General features: G+C 43.2%; 1 protein-coding gene across 1 annotated transcript; it reads right to left on the bottom strand.

The window, feature by feature from the left end:
• Nucleotides 1-7,757: 7,757 nt before the first annotated feature.
• On the bottom strand, nt 7,758-8,449 carry LOC122643390 (putative pentatricopeptide repeat-containing protein At3g05240). The gene is made up of 3 exons (XM_043837013.1): nt 8,201-8,449; nt 8,089-8,105; nt 7,758-7,995 (listed from the first exon to the last, which is right to left on the bottom strand). Exons 1-3 carry the CDS (start codon nt 8,447-8,449, stop codon nt 7,758-7,760), a joined length of 504 nt encoding a protein of 167 aa, XP_043692948.1.
• Nucleotides 8,450-15,465: the final 7,016 nt, after the last annotated feature.

Below are 15,465 nucleotides of genomic sequence, written 5' to 3'. Positions count from 1 at the left end.
TATATTTTGGTCAATACAAAATAAAATTCTCAAGCTCTCTCCATATGATGTGCTCTTGGCTTAGGTCTGTTTGAAACTTTCTCCAACCATTGGAACCGCTTCTTTATCTTCTTTCTTGCTTGGATTGCGTGTATTTTAAATTTCTTTTAGTGTTTGAAAAACCTAGAATAAGCCAAAGTTTGAGTTGAAAAGGTTTGAATTTCTGTATTCTGTTTTACTAGACATGGTGCATAAGATTTTGTTTGAAGTTTCAGCTTCATAATGATAATATAATGGTTGCATTTTTTAAGAATAACTGCATCAAGGTGGAGATTTTCATTCATATTGTATTGTTGAGTTGAGTAGACAAAAAACAAAAAACTATATCAAGTAACTCCCTTAATTATTTCTGCTTGGGGCCTCCAGAATTGGCTCCTTCTATCCTTTTGCAGTTTATCTTTGTTTCAGAGATGGTCCCTCCTCTCCTTGATCCCTTGTGGGGTTGCTTTGTATGTATCCTTCTTTCTTCTTAATATATTTCGGGTTCACCAAACAAAAAAAAGAAAAAATACACTCCCTACGCTTACTCAAACTATCTCAAGAGCATAACGACCACTTACAACCACCAGAAACCACACCTTTCCAAAAAGCAGTACTAATAGAATCAAGAGATTAGCATAGTTTATTACCCAAAAAAAAAAAAAATGGATTGACATAGTTTTTGGGAAAAGAAACGCCTCATCTAGTAGGTAGGTACAAAGTTCAAAACAGATTTAATTAAAACTGATCTTCCAGATTGAGCTAACAATAGAATCTTCCACCCACCCAGCTTAGCACGAATCCTATTAACTACAAAACCCCAAACCTTAGATCTACTTCTAGAAAACGAGACAATAGAACATAAGTAAGCAGCATCACGGCATAAAGATTTAGCACCAAAGTGACGAAAAACAAAATTCTGAAAACCCAAAGGGATAGATTTACCATACAAAACACTACTTTTATAATAATTTATTTGTTGACTTGACAGATCCTAAAATAAATCAAGGATAGCCATCACATTATTAACATCATCTTCTTTGACACTACAAAAAGAAAAAAAGAAAAAAAAAAGAAAGGTATCGTTAGCAAACAAAAGATGAGTGATTTCAGGGCCCGTCCTCCTCAACTGAATACCTTTAAAAAGAGACATATCTCTGTAAACATTAACCAACTTAGATAAACATTCCATAGCAACTATAAATAAACAAGGGTTACGAGGACAACCTTGTCAAAGCCCTCTAGAGGGCTCAATGAACTCAAAACAACTCCATTCCAACTTAATCGAGAAGGTGCAAGAGGAAATGAGATAACAAATCATGTCACACCACCGTTGACGATATGGGTGGTGGTGTTGCTTTTAAGTTAGACATGTCCAAAACATATAATAGAATTGAGTGGCGGTATATTTAACTCTTGAATTTTCAAGATTTCAATTTTTCTATTAATTGTTCACCAGACAGGATCTTGGGTTCCCTGGGAGGCTCTGCTAGACCATTTCATTTGGAGATGTGAACTCTAAGAACACAATGACCCTATTACCCTCCTAGGATGGTTAAGGATGTGTTTTTAAATTTTTTTTTTATGATTGTATATTATAATGAAATGAAATTTTAATCCCCATCATTGCAGGAGCCACGAAGCGATAGCCTTGACATAGGGTACAAAAGAAAGGTTACAATTTAAGTTGTAATCACCTCGGTTACAATCAAATTTATGCTTTGTATAATTTTTATGGGAGAAAAGAATGCTACTTGGGCACGTACAGTGTGCTGCCCCTGCGCCCAAATACAATGGCTTGCGAAATGATTGCTGCACACCCATGGAAAGGTGGAATTTCTCAGGGGTGTGATGGTCATTTCGCATGCCACTGTGCCTAGGCATAGGGGCAGCACACCACAAGCGCCCAAGTAGCATTCTCTTTCCCAATTTTTATTTTGTGTTTGGACCAAGTTTTCTTTTACTATGGTTGAATGAGGTATCTCTTAAGCCACCACCATCATTGCACTTGGATGGGTGTTTGGCAACAGTGAAGGGCATTTTGATCCTTCAACTACTAGGGGGAGTAATGATGACGGTAAGTTTTTGGGTGAACCCTTCTCCATGGGTCTCCATGGGTGAAGGAAAACTTTCTCCCCTCCCCCCCCCCCCCCTCTTTTTATCAAATTCTCAAATTAGCAAAACAAATTCAAGCAAAATTTGGAATAATTTTTTTTGGGGAAATGATATACAAACCAGTGCCGTATAATGGAATCTTGCACGCTAGAGCTTTATTGACGTTTGGATGTGTAAATAGAAAACGGGGCAGGCCAGGTCCAAGCCATCCACAAGGGGCAGGCCGGACCCGACCCGACCCGCTTCGCGTGGAGAGAACCAGCCACTTAAGTGGCTGGGTCTCTTCCCCCCCTCTTAGATCGATTCCTAGTGGGAGCCTAAATAGGGGCAGGAGTCTTAGGGTTTTGGCTTTAAATAGAAAGCCTATAACCTTAAGACCACATCATCTGAGAAACCAAATTCTCGCTCTCTCCAGTTTTTTGTGTTCTCTTTGGGATTCCATCTCTTCCCAGGGATTTGTGATGTGGAGCTCTTCTTCGTGGAGAAACCTTTCCAGATATTCGAAGATGTGAAGGAGATTGCTCGAGTCCATGAAGCTCGTAACCAAACCTGTATGAGATCCTCTTTCGCTGCATTCCCATCTCCATTCAGGTAACACCCTAACGGGTGATGATTTATTAATAGGATGGGATGGAAGCCATCTCAGTTATTCCTTGCCACTTGTAGAATATAATTCAAACTTCACTTCAATAGTGAAATAACTGTATTAGGATCAGCAATCACCACCCTGCCCCAGAACGGATTGCTTTAGGGGTGCATAAGTATACCCTAGAAGAACAAGTGTTAACTAACTTATGATAATGGTTGTAGTATTAAAGTTGGGGCTGCCTGAATGACACCTCTATAGGTGTATTTAAAACATGGGCAAGAGATCGTTGATTGATCGTGTAGCCCCTACATTAGCACGAGGGGCAATGAGAGCGCGCACAAGGCATCAACATGAATGGCTGTAGTATTAAACTTGGGGCTGCCTGAATGACACCTCTATAGGTGTATTTAAAACATGGGCAAGAGATCGTTGATTGGTTGTGTAGCCCTTGAATAAGTGGCAATGAGAGCGCACACAAGGGCATCGACATGGATGGGATATTTGATTTCTGAAGGGGCTGGGTGGTAATTTCATGTGCTCCTGGATCTGGGCGTAGGAGCCACGCAAGCAAGAAGTGTTATTATTCCCTTAAAACATATAACCTTCTTTTGAATGCCATCTGTCCTATTCTCAAAAAAAAAAAATTTAAAAATCAAGAACAAAGAAGGGTTTCCAAAATAGATTGAAAGTGATTTATCATTATTTCATTCTCAAGAGTTGTCATTGTTTTGCACACACCTCGAGTACAAATGTGAAACGACAAAACTTATCCTTGGTAAAAAAAATATATATATATATGTTATGCAATTGTCATTTTTGAGGGTGAACCTCTCCTTATGATCGAGATGAGATAGATGCCTCCCAGTCCGAGGGCTCATCAAATTGGAGTTTCCTTAGGTAGCCACCGACCTACAGTTATTTTTAAACTTCCGTGCTTGGTGGAGAAGAAGCGAAATATATAAATTTATGCTTGAATGTTATAGTGTACATTTAAAGATAGGCCAAACACCCAATACATGAAATATAATCCATTCCATGTAGAAGTCAAGGGCTGTTGAAGACGTGAAGGCAGCATGCTTCCAGAATGTCAGAGCAACCATTTTAGGATGTTGTAAATGTTGTATTTTTTCCACCCCCTGACAATGATGACAACAGGACACAGATGATTGGCAACGTCTCTCGAAGGAGACCCTGAAGTCTCAAAACATGTTCAAAAAACCTAAAATACCCCTCAGTCAGGAAGATTTAGCTGCAAAGCCTGGGCCATGCTTCGATGGCACTGCGGAAAGAAGAAATATCTTTCTGCGACGCCGCAAAGAGTGCGACATCGTGAATCAAAAACAGGTATTACTGAGCGGCTATAGCGGCTCAGTAACATAACCAAAGTTATTATAAAAATATGCCAAATTTCAAAAATGCCATTAAAATTGGGTTCTTGTGTAGATTAGTGCCATAACTGACTATGCTATGAACAGTTGAATAAAAAGGGCCTTGGTGGATTCGAACCACCACCCCCTTGGAACATGCGCAAGAAACCTACATGCCCTTGTTCTCAAATCCCTAAACTCCTCCTTCATTGCCTACGTTTATTCCCATCCTCATTGGAATATACAATTGCTTTGATGTTACAGGATCCTCATAGTATTTCAATACCATATTATTGCTATGTGGACAAATTGCTAATTAATTTGCTATTTGATTTAGTACTGCAGTGTGTCATAGTTTTTTAGATTTGTGGGAAATTCGGATCTGTAGCGCATCTCTTGAGTGATTGCCTATTTGGTTCACATGCATCTGTTGTTGGAAATCTCTGTTAGCTTAGTTGCAGAATCAGGGAAAGACTCCTTGTGTTCCAATTCCTGGTATTTCTTAAAGAGAGATTCTTTTAGAGGAAATAAAATTCCAAACACTTCTCTATTCCACTGCTTAAAGTACATCATAACTACTCCATTTAGCTGAACAATCAAATTTTGGTTACCAAGACCTTACCATTTAGAAACTAGAAACTCATGAAACTGAGGATTAAACCAAGTTGCCTGAAAATGAACTTCTTTTTCAAAGCCCAAAGAAGGGATAGACTGAAGAGCTGCTTCCCTCCACAAGGAGATCCAAGTTGGATTACTAAAACCCCCCATCAAGAGCATCCTTGATGAGATTTGGGGGATTTTGTCTGTTTGAAAAGTAGAATAGGACACTAACAAAGGCAGTTCAGGTGTGTGCTCAGGTATTGGGCAGCAAGGGGTTGTATGCTCAAGTATTGGGCAGGAAGGGGGAGGGGGTGTGTGCTCAAGTGTAGGGCAGCAAGGGGGTATGTGCTCAAGTATTGGGCAGCAAGGGGGATGTGTGTGCTCAGGTGTAGGGCAGCAAGGGGGGATGTATGTTCAGGTCAAATTGGGCAGCAAGGGGTGTGTGTGCTCAGGTATTGGGCAGCAAAGGGGGGGAGGTGTGCTCAGTTATAGGGCTTAGTAGCACTCCCTTTTCTTGGGGTCCTACCTGTTCTCTTATCTTCCCAACAGGGAATTGATCAGCTTAGAAAATCTAATATACTACTTTTATTAAGAAGGTTCCTCACCCTTCTTGCAATCCATGAATGAGTTCTTTAACAGTTTTAAGCAATTGGCATTAATAGTGTATGGATTTGGCATTATATAATTGATTATCACATGAAAGAGGAAGAAAGAAAGAGATTAATATGAAAATTTTGAATTTTTCTTTGATGATTAAACATATGACCCTTTTGTGATCTCCACTCCTTGGATGGAGGATGCAAGCTTGCAATGGCACTATCTGAAAGTGAAAAGAAGACAACCATGCTCCCCTTCTCCCCCATTAGTTTCTTTTTATGGGATCCAAGTGGGGGAATGTGAGTTGGAAAGCTTTCAATTGGGGTATAAATCCATGCACTAAATCCTTTTGAGAAAGTGAAATTGAGTATCAGTATCTTTGTAGGCCAACTTTAGTTTTTATTCAACATTTCATATTCTCCTCAGCAGCCTTAGTACCCATTGAGTTAGCTTGAGACAGGTTAATTAAGATATTATTAGATTTGAATGGGATGCAATAGCTATCTCAGCAGCTGTTGGAGTCTTCCTTGGTAAGTAGGTTTTCACACTTGTATAGAAGTGTTTGTTTCCTTTTTACTGTTGGAATATATATCATGATTCCTTTTTTTTTTCATTTTTCTGGTCATGTTGTTTGAACTTTATGGAATTGATGTCGGAAATACAACCTATATTTACTTAAATGTAGTGTTAGTGATTAAAAATGGTAGTTTAGTTTGGTTTGGCATTATCAATGAAATTAAAGTGTCAAGATGATGACTTGGCAGGTTGGATATGGTTTGCCACTTCTTAGTGTGAAGATGATGACTTATCAAGATGATCCATTTTTGTTGCTTTTAGTCCTTCAAAGGATTTTAACTTATGTGTAATTTGTTCATCTATGTTTCCTTCAGGTGCAATGAAGTTAGAAGCTAGAAAGTTCCAACTATGAAATTCGAAAGGATGAAAATTGGAAGGAGGATTAGATTATGATGTTCCTGATCTGCAATGTGGAGAGCAAAGGTGATGAAGTATTTTATTGGAAGGAGTACTAGATTATGATGTTCGTTTGGCTAGAAACTTTTTCTCTCTGGGTTTTTTTGTTGGTGTTTTGGTTAACAACATTGGTGGAGAGTTGATTGAAAGTGAATTTTAAAGGAATCCTAACCTTTTGAGTTTTTTGTGTTAATGGAAAGCAATGAATTAATGCAATATTTATATGGATTTTGTATAGTTTTTCTTTTATGGAATGAATATTATATATAGATGTAAATTGCAGGTGAAAATTTCCTTTTCTGAATTACAAACAATGAATACCATATAAATGAAAAAATAAAAAAATAAAAAAATATATATTTTTGCCGACAGTAAACATATTACCGTCGCTAAAGATTTATTTTTACCGATGGTTATTTAATTGTCCGTCATATAAATTAGATTTTCCCTGACGGTATACAAAAGACTGTCGTCTAATATTTACATTTTTAGTGACGATTAAAACCGTCGCTAAAAATACATTTTTCATGACGCTTTATGTTTCCGTCGCTAAAAATATACTTATGGCGACAGAAGCATAAATGTCGTCATAAATATATTTTTAGCGACGAAAACATAAAGCGTTGTGAAAATGTATTTTTAGCGACGGTAATATAAAACGTCGCCAAAAATTATTTTGCTAGACGGTAGTAGTTTTTCCGTCGCGATTTTCCCCGACGCCAGTTTAGCCGACGGAATATTTTCAGCGATAGATATCTATTTTTGGCGACGGTTTATTACCGTCGCGAAAAATCATATTTCTTGTAGTGTGCTCATGTTCCAAGTGCTCTACCAATTTGAGCCAAAGATCCATCAAGTAGAGCTTGGAATTTACAAGTAACCATAAGACCTTGGCACAAACCTTGACATTCATTTTTTTTAAGATGCAGTCCAAAATTGATGACAACAGTGAAATATGCACCAGAAATTAATCATGTTCCTTTAGCCATAACTGATATCTGATAAATGGTGACACAAACATCAAGCTAGGAAACAGTATTCACCACTCAACTACCCCCAAAGGCAATCTCTTGATATGAAATTCAAGTCATCCTCCTAAGTCCTAACTCCTAAACTTCTATTGTATTTTGACAAATTTCCTATTGTATTTTGTTTACTACCTCTACTTTCTATGATGTGGGAGTGAGTTAAATCCAATTCTCTAGCTTATTTGTTTGACTAAAAGTCATAGGTCTAATGTTTCTTCTAAATAAATAAATGGGTTTTTTATAATTACCACCCCAAAATCTTTCATTTTTACTATTATCCCCCCCCCCAAAAAAACTTTGAAACAACTGTTACCCTCCCCTGTTGCATACTAATAACCAACTGGCCCCCACCGTTATAGACCCGTAACGGAGGGGGTTAGTCGTGAGAGTATGCTGTTGTCACGGATTTTTTAGGACCAAAATACCCTTATGTCAAAACGAAATAAACTTCAAAGGTTTATTTTCTTCACTTCACCTGTTGCAGCAAACTGGAGGAAGAACTTCGTCGATGACGCTAGAGCACCCATCCCCGAACTTCATCGGCGGCGCTATAGCACCCATCCCCTCTGCAGCTCGTTTTGCCAGTCTAAGGTTTGCATGAATTCTACAACCACCAAGTAATGATGCCCATAAGAACTTATCAGGCTTCATTGGCATATTATCAATAATCTCTTCAGCTTCCTCAAATCGGCCAGAATGACCAAGCACTCTCAATGTTTACACACTTCGAATACAGATGGACAAGAGCACTAGCAGCAAATCAGACCGGTTCAAACCCAATCCGAGTCATGTGCCCATGGACCTGTTTCCCAACATCCTCTGCAGCATGAGTTGAGCAAGCAGTCAAAATCCCAGCAAATGTAAATTCATTAGGTCTGACCCGTGATCTCGAAAGGTCAGCGAATAACTCAAACCCCTCTATGTTCCTCCCACTTTGAACGTATCTTCCTATCATCGTAGTCCATGAAACAACATCTCGGTCCATACAGCTCCAAAGCTTCCCTGGCCTGGTCATTGCGAGAATACCCAGAAATCATTGAACTCCAAGAGCAATTATCCCTATCAGGCATTTCTTCGAACAGTTGGTGTTTTTTATTAAGCTGACCTATCTTTGCATAACCCGCAATCATGATGTTCCGAGAACACAAATCCCTGTCAGTCATTTCATCAAACAATTTCTGGGCATAGACCAGGCTGTCACACTTCTATTACTTTTCAAGGAGGCGATTACAGATAAACACCAGGTTCAAAAACGGAACTCTTAATGTGGTTATGGACCCTTCTGCCCTCCTAGAGTGCTCGTTGTTGAAGGCATAGTTGTAGAAGAGAAGAATACATTGGAGCTGATTAAAAAATGATCTAAAATATCTAGCATTTGACTTGCTTGCTTCAATTGTCTCCGTTGGCATAATATATGTATGGCTTCTTTCTATTTGTTGTTGTTTTATTTTTTTGGGTTAATCAATTTGTTGTTTCTACAGAGTCGGTTATGAGGCTGCTTCCATCGGATTTTAAGAATGGGTTTTGATAAAGAGGTTTCTTCAAGTGGGCTTGTATTAATGTGGAGAAACACACCTCCAGTGAATTTGAGTAAGACAAATAGAAGCTCTCCGGTTTGGTGATGGATGCTCTAGCGCCGTCGACGAATAGAGAGTCGAATGAGAAGAGGGGATGGGTGCTGTAGCGCTGCCGACGAAGTTCGGGGATGGGTGCTCTAGCGCCGCCGACGAAGTTCTTCCTCTGGTTTGCTGCAACAAGTGAAGTGAAGAGGAAGTGAAGACGATGAAGTGCAGGTAAAGTGAAGAGGAAGTGAAGAAAATAAACCTTTGAAGTTTATTTCGTTTTGACATAAGGGTATTTTGGTCCTAAAAAATCCGTGACAACGGTACACTCTCACAATTAACCCCCTCCGTTATGGGTCTGTAACGGTGGGGGCCAGTTGGTTATTAGTATGCAACAGGGGAGGGTAACAGTTGTTTCAAAGTTTTTTTTGAGAGGATAATAATAAATACGAAAGATTTTGGGATGGTAATTGTAAAAAATCGTAAATAAATCTAATATGGTTCTTATCTCCTCAAGTCATTTGATCTACTAGCAATCTGAGTTTTTCTCTTTGTTTATTTAGGAGAAGGGACCAAAATAGTTAGAGGAGGTATCTTTTTGCACAAATGGTGTTACAAGTAATCAGCATAAATGTCATAAAAATTGCAGCAAAAAAGAAGCTAGGGAGAAGAATATGATACTTGCTAATGTTTGAAGATAACTCTGTTTTGGGTTTTCAAAAGGATCCAACAGCTCAATCTTGAAAAACACATTGACCCTACCTAATTTTTTAAACACCTAGTTAAATTCTAGGTGGTTTTGTCATTAGAAAGTACAAAGGTAAAACATGATATATAGATGAGATACCCATGATGGGGCCGGTTCACTGGTGTATAGTTCAAATGGGAGGTTGAATAGCGCTGGGATCATGGAGAGCTAACTAACAACCAAAGAATGCAACTTTACCCAGATAATATCTTATACTCTTATGGCCATTAATTTTCTTTAAAAAAAGTCTTAAACCACCCACCACAGCCATTGGTTTATCAGTTTAAGTCTTAAAGAATGAGAAAGTCTACTCCAAATTAGTCTATTACTCAACCCAAACTAGAAGAAATCCATGTTTCTTAATTAGCCCCCCTTTAGTACTATTCTATAAAGACCCCTTTCATCTTTCCTACCTTCACCACCCTAAACCTTTCCCATCTTATCTCTGCTCTTATGGTTCATTAATTCTTTCTCAACAAAGGGGAGGAAAAGAAGAGGAAAGATGGGCAGGAGAGAGTCATTTCTAGTGGTGTGTTTCCTTCTTTTGTTGATCCCAGTGGAAACCACCTTTGCTGACAGCAATCGCAAAGGTAACAGAAAGGGTAATGACAACAGCAATGGTCAAAGTGATGGCAAAGGTAACAGCAAGGGCAATGGCAACAACAAGGGTAATGACAATGACAACAACAATGGCAATGGCAATTTACTTTCTCCCCTCTCGCAAACACACACACATATTTAATCTTGCAGCAAATCATGAACAACATACCCATCAGACTTAGAATTTTTTTTTCACCCTAAGAAGCAAAATCCATCAACAAATATTTGTTGGGTATATTCTATAACTCTAATATATGTTCTAATATAAGTCTACTTGAATAAGGAATCAGACTGTGATGGGCCCTGATACATCCAAGATTCATCGGACCAATCAGCGGCCGCCACGTGTCACAGGGCGACCCACTCCAGAACCAAGGAGAACGAACCGGGGGTCCCACCTGGGTGCGGCCAGCACCCAGGCGTGGCCTCCACCAGGCGCGGCCTCACCTAGGCGCGGCCTCACCCAGGCGCGGCCTGCACCCAGGCGTGGCCTCACCCAGGCGCGGCCTACACCCAGGAGCGGCCTCTCACCCAGGCGGGCCTGCATCCAGGCGCGACATCGTGGACGAGGACGTGATGTACACGGACACCGGGGCCACTCGTCTATGACCCAATCGTGTCACTGCAGACTCATGTCACCACCAGGACTCTAGGCCACCGCTTAGAAGTCACGTCACCCAGACGGATTCAAGCACCAATGACGTTATCACCACACGCGGGTATCTATCCAACAAGGATCTTGATACCACTAGGACACTCCCTCCCGCGGGAAGATGACCAATCAGCATAGAGCCCCGTTATCCAGGGCCTCTATCCACTCAACTGCACAATCGCCATCAAACTAGGACTCTCTACACCGCCATACACTACTATAAAAGGCAAGGTACACAACCCCATTGGGGACATCTAAACTCATATTGAATAATCACTATTCATCTATTTGCTCAGGAGATCTAACTTTGGCATCGGAGAGCCCTAGGCCGGAACCACACCGGTTCTCTCTGTTGACCCCTTGGTCCACTTGTAAGTGACGGCACTCGCAGGACCGCTCAACGATTTCTTGACGCAATAGATTGGCGCCGTCTGTGGGAAGGACGCTAGCCATTACAGCTACTAGCTCGCTTCCATATTCATTCAATGGCACGAAGGAAAACTACCACCACCAACAACGGAGCAAGGAATGGATCACCACCCCCAGAGTGCTCTCGCCGCAGAGCCAATGACCAGGACCATGTCCCTCTGGAGGAAGAGATCCCCCTTAGCGACCAGTTTGTGGTCGACGAGCCCAATAATGACGAGGCAGAGGATGTGGTGGTGGAGGTGATACCTGACCCCAATGCTCCAGCCACTGTGGGTCAGATCAACGACCTGCAACGACAGATCCTCGATGAACAATGATTCTTTCGAGAATACTTAACACAGCGTGCGACATCTCACCGTCGAAGGACTTTGCCATCAGCAAGGGTGGAGTCCGTACCTCGACAAGAGTTAAACCCTAGGAGATCATCTCCCAGGGGCGTGAGATCAGAGAGACTTGCGCAGCGGGCAACCCCCACTCCGCAGTGGGGGGAGCCTTCCCAGCATCCCAGGAGAACAAGAGACCTCTCACCACGGTCAGAACGTGGGAGGACGCCAACACCCAGGGCGAGGGTGTCTAGCCCCCAGAGATCGGTCCGGAGGTCTGTGTTCAACGGAAGACTTGAAGAAGGTCACATACCACGACAAAACCGGACCTACAGAGAGGAAAGCCCCTCACCTTCACGACAGGGTTCATCACAGCGTGACCATTCACCATCCAGCCAACACTCAAGGCGGGAGGGGACATCCAGGAGAGAGCGTGAATGGGGTCGCAGTGAACGTCTGGCCAGGTGTGAGGGACAGACACGGGACGAGGAGCTCGATCGAAGACTCCTCAACTTGGATGAGAAGATGGAAGGGTTGAAGAAGCAGACCAAAGGTGAGACACATTCCATACCTGGACAACACCCATTCTCGGCAGAGATCATGTCAACCACGCTACCTTCCAGGTTTCGACTACCCACCTTTGAACTTTACAGCGGTACCACTGACCCTAATGACCACATCAACTGCTTTAATGGCATGATGACGCTGTATGGTGGGTCGAACATGGTCTCCTGTCGGGCATTCCCTACATCCCTCAAGGGAGCAGCCACACCATGGTTCTCCAGGCTACGATCGAGATCTATATGCTCGTTCGTAGAGCTATGCAAACAGTTCATCACTCGCTTCCAAAGCAGTGTCAAGCAGAAGAAGACCACCGTCAATCTACTGAACGTGGTACAGAACCCTGGGGAATCTCTCAGGGAGTACGTTAGCAGGTTCACCAAGGAGTCCCTGGAGGTTCGAGACTTGGATGACCAGACACAGCATGCAACCCTAGCAAGAGGCATCAGGGATCTAGACCTGATCAAGGACCTGGCACGTAATGAGACCAGGACTATGAAAGAGCTCCTAGAGCGGTGCAATGAGTTTGCAAATATGGCCGAGGTACTACAAGCTAGAACAAAAATAATCGAGGCCAAGTCACAGGACAACAAGAGGTCAGCACCTGATGATTGCACAGAGGGTAAGAGGTCGAGGACAGAGCGTCGACAAGAGAAGAGCGACCGCCCATCTGGGAGGATAGGCCGTAGCCCAGAGAGAAGTGAGAGGGCAAGCACCCATGAGTTCACACCACTAAACACCACCAGGTCCCAGATACTCATGCAGATCCAAGATCGTGACCTACTCCATTGGCCACAACCCATGCTTGCAGGACCAGAGAAGCGAAACCCTAACAAGTATTGCCTCTTCCATAAAGAGAATGGGCACGACACAGAGGAGTGCTATCAACTGAAGAGAGAGATAGAACAACTTGTAAGAGCAGGAAGCTTGAACAAGTATGTGAAGGGGAGACGTGACAACCGCTCAGGCCTTCTCGGATGAAGACCTGGAAGGACTAAACTTCCCATATGAAGATGCCCTGATAGTACAGGTGGAGGTAGCCAACCGATCTGTACACAGGGTACTGATAGACACAGGGGCACCTATTAACGTACTCTCCTTGGACGCTTATCGACAGTTCGGGTTCGGGGACGATCAACTCAAACCAGAGCCCACTTACCTCCATAGATTCTCAGGTGCCACCGCCTCCATTAGAGGTACCATAGAACTACTTGTCACCTTTGGGGTACACCCTCGAAAAGTGACTATCATGGTGAATTTCATGGTAGTCAAGTCTGTGGTGTCCTTCAACGGCCTCCTAGGGCGACCATCTCTGACAGCCCTTAGAGGAGTCATATGGCCACTTCACCTGAAGATGAAGTTCCCCACCGAGAATGGGGTAGGCGAAGTCCGAGGAGATCAGAAGAAAGCAAGGGAGTGCTATGCCACCTTCATGAAAAAGAACAATGGTAATACCCGTGGAATGGCACTCTGCCTAGAGAACATGGTCAGTGACCAGAGAGATGAACTGACAGAGAGAAGGGGAAGACCAGTGGAAGACCTCATCCCATGGCCCCTTAGCCAGGACGACCCCTCCAAGGTCGTTCAGGTCGGCTCGCTTCTAAGCAAGGAACAGAAAGAAGGGCTTGGACACCTCCTCCAAGCAAACATGGATGTCTTTGCATGGTTGACCTCCAACATGTCGGGAATACCACATTCCATAACGGAACACCGACTACATGTCGACCCAACCAGGAAGCCCATTCAACAGAAGCGGCGTAACTTCTCCCTCGACCGACAAGCAGCAATCAAGGAAGAGGTCGAGAAGTTAAGCCAATCAGGGTTCATCAGAAAGGAGAAGTTCCCAACCTGGCTCGCAAACGTGGTCATGGTACCAATGCCAAGTGGGAAGTGGAGGATGTGCGTCGACTACACCGACTTGAACAAGGCATGCCCAAAAGATGAGTACCCAATGTCTAGGATCGACCTACTGATCGACGCCACCGCCGGCCATGAGATGCTGAGGTTCATGGATGCCTACTCCGGATACAACCAGATCCTCATGCATGAGGGTAATGAGTCCTACACCGCATTTCGGACGGACAAAGAGAACTACTGCTACAACGTCATGTCGCTCGGGTTGAAGAATGCAGGGACCACCTATCAGAGGATGGTCAACAAGATGTTCGAGGAGCAGATCGGGTGCAACATGGAGGTATATGTGGATGACATGCTCATGAAAAGCATCCACGCCAACCAACACCTGACCGACTTAGAGGAAGCATTCACAGTACTGAGGAGGAACCAGATGAAGCTGAACCCTGTAAAGTGCGTCTTCGGTGTAACGTCAGGAAAATTCTTGGGGTTCATGGTCTCAGTACGTGGAATAGAAGCCAACCCATCCAAGATCAAGGCCATCCAAGAGATGGCACCTCCTCGGACGATCAGGAAAGTGCAGAGGTTGAATGGAAGGGTCGCCGCCCTTTCCAGGTTCATGTCACAATCAGGTGATAAGTGCTTACCATTCTTCAAAACATTGAAGAACCTTCGAAGCCCTAAAGATTTCACATGGACGGAAGAGTGCCAGAAGGCTTTCAAAGAATTGAAGGAGTACCTAGAGAACCCACCACTGCTTGGGCGACCAGAACCTAACGAAGAGTTGCAGCTCTACCTGGCCGCCACCCCTGTGGAGGTCAGCGCAGTACTGCTGAAGGAAGAAGACAAAGTCCAGAGGCCTATCTACTACGTCAGCCATGTTCTGGTCGATGCAGAGACCAGGTACACTAGGATCGAGAAGGTAGCCTATGCATCCAAGTCACACACCTATCCACCCAGAGCAACTCCCAGCTTATGGTGAATCAGGTGAATGGAGAGTACGATGCAAAAGATGATAGGATGGCATCATACCTAGCATGTGCTCAAGCATTGATCGAGGGTTTCATGAAGTTCTAGATGGTTCAAGTTCCTAGGGACGAGAACGTCGCCGCCGACACCCTATCCAGGCTAGCCAATGAGAAACTCCAAAATTTGGCTAGCGCAGTCTATGTTGAGATCCTGCATGAGCCAACGTATAAGGAAAAACATGTTAACGAAATCGAGGAGGGACCTAGCTGGATGGACCCTCTACTCAACTACCTCCAGAACGACGTCTTACCTAAAGACAAGGCCGAGGCAAGGAAGATCAGGATGAGAGCTACAAAGTACACCATCCTAAATGGGGTACTGTACAAGCGAGGGGCAACAGCACCACTACTCCGGTGCCTAGAACCCAAGGGGGCAGAGTACGCCCTAGCAGAAGTCCATGAGGGGATATGTGGAAGCCACA

The sequence above is a fragment of the Telopea speciosissima genome, chromosome 10 (assembly GCF_018873765.1).
Source record: "Telopea speciosissima isolate NSW1024214 ecotype Mountain lineage chromosome 10, Tspe_v1, whole genome shotgun sequence".
NCBI lineage: Eukaryota > Viridiplantae > Streptophyta > Magnoliopsida > Proteales > Proteaceae > Telopea > Telopea speciosissima.
This window is presented reverse-complemented; position numbering and strand designations above follow the sequence as displayed.

Excerpts from the sequence above, each read along its gene's own strand:
- LOC122643390 (XM_043837013.1), bottom strand. The coding sequence starts at position 8,449 with ATGACTGACAGGGATTTGTGTTCTCGGAACATCATGATTGCGGGTTAT.